The sequence below is a fragment of the Rhipicephalus sanguineus genome, chromosome 2 (assembly GCF_013339695.2).
Source record: "Rhipicephalus sanguineus isolate Rsan-2018 chromosome 2, BIME_Rsan_1.4, whole genome shotgun sequence".
Classification (NCBI taxonomy): domain Eukaryota; kingdom Metazoa; phylum Arthropoda; class Arachnida; order Ixodida; family Ixodidae; genus Rhipicephalus; species Rhipicephalus sanguineus.
The window spans coordinates 188,621,711-188,630,438 of record NC_051177.1 but is presented as its reverse complement, the minus strand read 5'-3'; the positions used below and the strand labels follow the sequence as shown (position 1 = coordinate 188,630,438).

At 43.8% G+C, this 8,728-nt stretch overlaps 1 protein-coding gene across 1 annotated transcript in view; it reads left to right on the top strand.

Annotated features, from left to right (window-relative positions):
* The first annotated feature begins 2,146 nt into the window (after nt 1–2,146).
* Nucleotides 2,147–8,728, top strand: part of LOC119383932 (ubiquitin-like modifier-activating enzyme 1) — a 233,146-nt gene continuing 226,564 nt past the window's right edge. Inside the window, exons 1-2 of the mRNA XM_049413008.1 lie at nt 2,147–2,158; nt 2,828–2,892. Of these exons, the coding sequence (XP_049268965.1) occupies nt 2,147–2,158; nt 2,828–2,892 (77 nt within the window). The remainder of the gene's footprint in view (nt 2,159–2,827; nt 2,893–8,728) is intronic.

Sequence of the window (8,728 nt, the reverse complement as noted above, 5' to 3'; positions counted from 1 at the left end):
ATAATCAAAAAAGAGGCTGAGTGACCTGCGGATCTTAGCCTACCTTCTTGCTCCTGAAAACAAAGCTGCTCCGAATGAACACAAGTTTTCTTGAAAGCATTTATAAGGCACAGGGAAACGATACCTGTCACCTCAAGTTATAACTGACAGGATTCGAAAAGCTGCAATGCAGTAAGCTTTGTGCCAATGTCATGTTGTCGACTGACGTTGGGCACTTTTTGTATTCTAACATGAAAACATTACTTTTTTTTTCGATTCATGAACTACTTGAAGAACATGGAGAGGTCATGTATGTTTCTCAGCTGTTTGCTTAACAATTAATTCTTTTATTTAGCTTCTTTTGTTTCATCTGGCCAGCACTGGTTTCCTTTATTGGCTTGTTTTATGTGCAAAGAAAAGGGATTTATATAGGCCCAATGTCACCCCAGATTCGCCAGATTCTTCACCAGATTCTTTCTTTCTATTAAAATTTACAGCACGACTAACAGATGCTTACAGCTAGCATGGAAGAATTTTGTGAGTTTTTAGGAATAAAGTGTCATTTCTAAGTGATTTTAAACCTTAATCAAAGTGACAAGATTTACTTTATTACCAAAGTTTTAGTAAGTTTTGGACCATGTTCGTAGGATCCAAGCTTCGTTAGCAAAGTTTGCCAAAGTCACGGGATACAGTTTTTAGACTCATAAGTAAAGTTTTTTTGAAATGGAATGGTCATTTGTGATCCATTAAATGCCAGGGACTGTGCGTATGTGATGGCTTTCTCTACGATGAAGATCGCCCGTCTTCTTCACTTTGGCAAATCGAACTATGTAAGACTGAGATAGCGTATGCTTGGGCATGTTGGTAATTCATGTTTCACTTTTTGAGCGCACAAAAGAACAGGGACGAAAAACAGTGCTGTGTCCGCATCGTTTTTCGTCCCTGTTCTTTTGTGCGCTCAAAAAGTGAAGCAAGACTGAGGTTTAGCTCAGATAAAACCACGTTGCTTGAAGTCGCAAAAGGCGGCTTCGAATCAGGAGTGCAGCTACACATCTTGCGCTGAAGTCTTGTGCAGTTCACAACGAGAGAACATACGGACATTATAAAGTGCTGCACAAGTAAACGGGTAACACGCTGTCTGCATTATTAGAAAAATTGAGTTTCAGGGTTTTACGCCCCAAAACCATGGTCTGATTGAGTGTATGGGGTTTGGTCCCTAATGTGCACCTAAATCTAAGTATTCATGTGTTTAGGCATTTCACTCCTATCGAAATGTGGCTGCAGTGGCCAGGAATTGAACCCAGATCCTCGACCTCAGCAGCGCAACACCTCTGCCAATGAACTGCTGTGGGAAGTGGTTTGTGTTCCGAACGTTTTCTGAGTGTGAATCGCGAGACGACATTGTCCTGATGTCTAAGTATGTTGAAACTATGCTCACTGTGACAAAGCTAAACCGTGTCTATAGAACAGACACCGTTTGATCCTAGGCTTCCGTCGGCTTGGCAAACGTTGGCACGTAGCACTCAGACAAGCAGATGACAATAAAGATATTTATTAGCATAACTTCTTCGAAATCCATGGTTCAGAATGGATGCAGATAGAGAACATGTGGGACAGGAAGGGCACTGAATCCTCTCTACCTGCATCCTCTGTAGATGTTAATTTAGAGTCGTCGATTTGCGGAGCTGTGCACCAACTGCGAAGGTCGATTGAACACTGCTTCTCTCAGAAGGCGTATGGTTTATTTACATACTTGTTTCAGTATTTTTTATCATGTGCTTGAAGGGCGTTCGAGAGGAGGTGCATAAAATAATTTAGACAATGATGCACGAAGAAACAAACAAAGCAAGTAGTGTACATATATACAGATAGAGGTACACATCACATTTAACTTCATTGTGTCACACACTTTCTTCTCAGGCGAAATTAAAACACATTCATTGTGAAAGGAAGTAATCAGAGTAGCACATGCTTCGACCGATGGTTGAAGTCCTAGGTAGTTGAGGCACCTGAAAACATGCGGGCCAAACATTATAGTGCAGCACGCGGCCTAGAATTTACAATTAATTTTCAGAGTCAGCTAGAAATCGCTCGCTCTTCTCTTGACAAATTCAGAATGGCCGCGTCATAAACAGGAAGTCCACGGGCATTGTCTGATGTGAGCATCATGAGCTGCGGGGTACTGCGACATGCTTGCACTGCACTCTAGTGCTAGAATAACACACAATGTAGAATTACACCGGCGTGCTCACGATTGGTTTACTGAAAGTAAGCCACACGTTCAAAGGAAAAAAAGAAGAAAAGTGCTCAAGGTCATGATGTGCATTGACGAATGGACTTAGCCCCCTTGACATCCCCTCATGCGTAACTTTCAGTGCACTCACTGGTACGAAAGGAGAGAGAGAAAGCACTTAAAGCGTGTGACAAATCCCTGTAACTTCGCTCATACTGGACGGATTGTAAAAATTTTTGCGGCAGTTGATTTGTGAGGCAATAAACTTTAATGAGGTCATTTGGGGATTACTCAGTGTTGCAGGGCCCCTTTAAGAAAGTATATTCCATTCAATGATTCCTGCTGAATCATTATACGAAAGTTATGCTGGAAATAAACATCAAGTACGTAATGGAAGCCTCAGACAGTAGTGCCTGTGCGTATGCATTGCTGGGTTTCAAAAAGCAGAGATATATGCTCGTCCTTTGAAATTCAAGCTCCTATCTATTTGAATGTGGTGGTTTAATTTCCATTTTGCGTGTGATAATATAGTAAATTGTTGGCTTCCCTTGGACAGTTTCAATGTTTCTTACTGACCATTATGTTCACATTTGTCCTGTGCATGTTGTTCTGCAGGCCTCGACTGAATCGTCGGGAGAGAACCCACATGACATCGATGAGAGCCTCTACTCAAGACAACTGTAAGTTGATGATAAATGGTGTTTATTGGCGCTAGCAGCAAGTTGTCAAAAGAGCACCCACCTGTAAGCTGGCCTGTTGCACCATGTCAAAATGTGGCATACGGTGCCCTGGGCGTTTATGAAAACGAGCTTGCAACTTTCTGCGTTGCATTTCCTTTTCTTTTGTATTTAAAGTAGAAGCCATTTCTACTCGAATGTTGTATCAACATCTCATTGATTTCGGCTATCACTGCCCATTTATTTAAAAAATTTATCAGTCATATAAGCTCTGAGTATAGAGGACAGTATTAAAGCCTAATTCTCAGACGTGTAATAAAATCATGTGTCCTTTTGCAGCGAAGTAAAATTTTTCCTGATCGTTCGCTTCTTCACTTGCAGCACCTATTCAAATACTGCTGTGTTTTTATTATTTTTATCCTTTATACTTATTTTTTTTGTCCTTTAAGATGCAGAAGGTTGCCTTTATATTGATAAGCTGCCAACTTCCTGCTGAATCGGAACACGCGGCGTAGCTTGTGCAACTTTACTTTTCTGATTTTAATGTTGATGCAATTCAAGTTTCTCGTCAAGATCGTGCAGCCTGGGGATTGACATAGTTGTTGTTATGAAATCATCTCAGCAGTGTTGCTTGATCCACCATTAGTGTTTTGTAGTGTTTTGTGGCCTTGAAAATTTTTTTCTTTTTTGCAACCATTGAGAGTCATTTGTCTAAGGTAGATGAGTTAAACTGAGCATAACAGTGAAAACCGCCTTCACTCGTTTTTATAAATTGCTCATCCTTAGTAGCATAACGCCACTCTTGCAGTGAGATGTTCGGTATGCTAAAAAAAAAGAAAAAGGAAGAAAAAGGGGCAAACAGAAGGTATAGGTGGCGCCGCCACCTTGAGGTTCCCGTAACAACGTGACTTGAAGTTGTAGATTTTGGCAGCGCCTGCTAGACATTATAATACACTTAAGTGTAGCGTAAGCTTTATCGGTATACTCAAGTTCTATTGTTTTCCAAGAAAGCCTGAGATCTTTCCTCAATTTTATAGAGGAAATGAGTTCAAAATGCAGTGATTCCACTCCTGTGCCAACTATGCCAAAGTGCGCCAAATTGGATTTACTGTGCCATCCTGATAATATTGACGGAAATTGCGCCAGAGTCTCAGGTGTGGGGGTGTCTACCACCGGCACTTGCACTGCTGGCCTGTCAAAACATGCACAGTTTGATCTTGGGGCCATTAAAATCACAGCCACGGACCAAGAATTAATGTGCTGAATAAACAGCACTCGCGAGTGCGTCCCGAGTAAGCCACAATGCCATGCTCGCTGACGCAGCTTTTTGTTGTGCAAATCACCTTGATGGCAAAACGCTTTCTGCAGAGGCTCATGACCATAGGTCGGCAAAAAATGTGAAGTTCACTCAGACTCACTCATGAAATATATTTTGTGCTTAGAGCTCACTCGAACTCAGACTCACCAAAATTTTCCTCAACTGGACTCATGACTCACTGAAATTTTTCTCAGCCGGACTTACTCGGACTCAAACTCACCAAAATAATATTCACTCGGGCTCACGCAGACTCACGGCTCTATCCGAGTGAGTGAGTCGACTCATGAGTCTGTTATTGTATAATTTGCTTTTTCAACCGTAGTGTCAATGTTCTTTAACACCAATATCTTGCATAATTGGTGCTCTACTTGGCGTCTTTTGATCTTGTACCTTCAAATATGAGTTGTGAGTGGTTGCAATCTAGTAAGGACATTTTTTTTTATTGAAAGGTGTGCCTCACACGATATCTTGCTGTGAAAGAGTTTACTGGGGGGGGGTGTCAATCTGTCCCCCTCTCCATAACTCACGCCCTTATTAATAAATATTGAACGGGCGTATGATCGCTAGTGGTTTGAAGTATGTATGAGTCGATGGGAGCATAAACGTGAGCCACATAAGGCTGATAGTAATGCTGAAGTTGTGTAGATAGAACCATAGATTGGCAAAAAAGTGTGGAGCTCACTCAGACTCACTCAAGAAATATATTTTGCGCTTAGGGCTCATTCGGACTCAGACTCACCAAAATTTTCCTCAACTGGGCTCATTTGGACTCAGGCTCACCAAACTATTACTCACCTAGACTCATTCAGACTCGCGGCTTAATCTGAGTCTGAGTGAGTCGACTCATGAGTGAGTTCGCCGACCTATGCTCATGACGTCTAGGCCAATGGGTAGAAAGAAAGTATGGCGGCAATTCATCGGCGGGCATCGTCTGTTCAAGGCGTTGGTTCAAGAAACGCTGCTGATAGCTCACTTCAAGCATTGCATGGCACATAAGTAAAGCAATGTTCAGCAATAACTACATGCGTGCCGCTAAGATGTCTGTCACTGCTGTTTCTGGACATCGCGGAATGGAATCTGGGAGCGATAGCAATAAAGATATAGAACAATACAGAATTTTTTATGCCTTGCGTTAACAGAAGAACATGTGAAGGGTGGGAACGTGTTGACACTTTTCCTCAAATGTACTTTATTCATGGATCGTCATCCAGAAGAGCTTTTTCGTAATTCTTTCCGCCAGCACATCCGTGGTTGTAATCGCTCCTGCGGTAAATACCCCCTAAAATGTCTTGCCCTTTCGAGCTCATGAGTGCTAAGGTCACAATTCGATTTTTTTGCTTGCTTTTTTTAAAAAAGTCATCTCATTAATAAAACCACGCCTCCTGGTTAGAGCAGCCGCAATTCGGTTTTAATATATGCAGCTGTCAGTAGCAGGCCCATCGCTGACGGCCCTGGCGTAGGAAGGCCCACTGTGAAGCGGCTGTGCCAAGTTACACGTCCACCGCTCGCTTTTCAGGGTCAGTAGCTGATGATTAAAAAGAAATCACAGTTTCGCTTAAAGACAGAGCAGTGAACGCCATACCAACAAATTGTATTGTTATACAAAGTAAGGTTAGCAGGTAACTCCTTTGGATCCGAGCTCGCGTAACTCTACAAAACGCTGGTTTAGAGGAATATGGCTGCTCCAGGGACCGAAGCAGTTTTTGTGCTTTCAGTTCTGTAAATGTGAAGTAAGTGTTGGGAGCATAGCAAGCTTACAAGCCGTCTCCTGATGCCTTGAGATGGTGCTCGTGCCAGTGACTGCGCCCTTAGAGCGATGCAGCCGCCCTCCCCATGCCCTCTTCCCTGGCGTTCGGCGAAAGATGGGCGGGCCGTTTCTTCTCTGTTTAATGAACAATCGATGGCAGGCCTCGCACACTGGGTAATGTTATCGCATGCGCCCTCTGTGCGATGAAGACAGCTGGCTTGTTTCATCTCCACCTTGCGTTCGTCATCAGTGCTCTCTAGCTTTGACTCGCGGGTAGAAGATATGACGTGCGGGGTGACGTTATCAATTTGGACTTTATACGGAAAATGACAACAATGGCGAAGGCAAAAACCTGTCAAGAGTGACCATATAATTGCTATCACAATTTAAATAAAAATAAAAAAATATAGAGGCATTTTTTTCCGTGAGGTGAATGATCAGCGAAGCTGTTTAGTGCACGACACAGAAGTGACATGGTGGAGGCCAGTTGGGTATCTGAGGTCAGGTTGTTAACGGGCAGGCTGTGAACGTTCAATCCACACTCTTAGTGTGAAAGCCTTAGAAAACACGAAAATTGTCCGGCAGCGTCAACGCGACTGACACGAAAAATTGTGATGTCATTATGACGTCATATATCGCAAAACTTGTGACGGTCATCATGACGTCATATGTAGTAACGTCACGTTATGACATCGTCACATGACAATGTCACTTTTGCACTGCCTCCATGATCGGTGTGCCGATTATTGAGGCAGTGCAAAACTAGGTAAGATGCAGAAAGCTTGCAGTGCCCCCGATCCTGGAGGTTGTTCAAAACCACGTCAGGTGCAGGAAGCTTTCGGAAAGGGGCAGTGGAGGATCAATACATCGACTGAGAAAAAAAAGATGGCTTTGGCCTCTGAGTTGCTTTAGGCAAATGCATAAGGGAAGTTGAGCTTCTTTTTGCACTGCTCCCTAGAGGGCTGTAGTGTCGATACATACCGTATGTTGAAATGTGGTAAGGCAACCCTGGGCAGTCGCCGAGCGATCAAGATGGCTGCTACATAGTGTAAAATAAAGCTGTGTGCTTTTCTGGCTCAATCGGCCTACTCTGTCATGTTATTGAAAGTACAGTACATTACAATGGCGACGAGGATGCGTCGGTACTACAGTAGACTCTTGATAATTCAAACTTTCGGTTAATTCAAACTTTCGGTTAATTCATACCAATCTTAAATTTTTGGTTGGCCTACTATGTTTTCAATGTATTTTAAAGCTGCTTAATTCAAACTGCCAAATTCGGTTAATTCAAACTTTTTGCTTGTCCATGCCTGGAAATATCTGCTGCCTTTGTTGCTTCTAGCTGAACGTTCGCGTTGTTGTGTTACTAACAGGCGCAAATAAAGCCGATTGCCTGTCTACGAAATGGGCAAACTACCCGAACCTTGTGCACCAATAATCGCGTACCGACTGAGGAAAAAAAAACAAAATGGTACGTTGTGGCCTTGATCTATCGCGTGCCAAACGTTTCTTAAAGTCACTTTCTCCGCAGTACACTATGCGAGACAGCGTCCTAAGAATTAGAAGGGGCTAGCAACTGTCGTGGGACACAACATATTTCGTCCCTGAATTACGCACCCGTGCGCACCTTGTATTATAACGAGTACCAGTTTTATTGCTGATATCTAAAAAATTTTACTGGCAATCATGCAGAGCTGTCTGTGATGTTGCTGAGGCACTGAGAAACCATAAAAATCGCAGCGTTAATTGGTGTGTTGCCTTGAGTCATATATATGGGAACTTCTGATTATTCAAACTTCTGATAATTCAAATAAAATCCTGAGGTCCTCTCAAGTTTGAATTATTGAGAGTGTACTGTACGTGAAGGCTACCAAGCAAGGATTTTTAACGAAACGAAGCTGCTCGCACACAACGACCGAACCTCTACTCCTTTCTTCTACCTCTGCCTCCTTTCTTCGACGTGCGTGCCACTGATGTCAGTAACGTCGGCACTGAGTGGTTGAAGTTGGTGAAACGGTTCGAAAACTTCATCGTAGGCTGCGGCATCACAGAGGACGCCCGAAAGATGGCTCTACTACTGCACCATGTGGGGGAAGACGTTTATGGCACATACTGTGCGCTACCTGATCTTCCCGCTGCCGCAGCCGCGTCTGCCATTTCAAGCACCGGTGATGCAACCCCTCTCTACACCGCAGCACGCAGGAAACTCGATGACTACTTCGCACCGCGAGTAAACACTACGTTCGAGGTTTACCGCTTTCGTCAAGCTAAGCAACTAGAAAACGAGTCACTCGATGCCTTCTACGCCAGACTAGGCCAGCTCGTGAAGCACTGTGCCTTCGCTGATGCTGACACCGATATCAAGAATCAAATATTGCTGTCTACGACGTCAACACGTCTACGCCGGTATGCCACGCTGCGCGACCTCGACTTGCAAGGAATTCTCAAACAAGCCAGGTTGTTCGAAGAAGTCGAACACAACATCTTCGTGATGGAGCAGAAGCATCAGCAGAGTAAAGAAAATGCTGCATCTACACTTGCTGTGAATCCCAAGAAATATTCACGACCTCATCAGTCGAAGCAGCACGGGAAAGCACCGTCACAGTCTTGTGAGCCTCCGCGCCATCAACGAGCAAACGCGACATGCTATAGCTGCGGAAATTCCTGGCCTCACAGTGAAGGACGCTCCAGCTGCCCCGCCTGCGGCAAAGAGTGCAGTACTTGTCACAAGATAGGACACTTTGCTCGCGTGTGTCATTCAGCACACAAGTCCG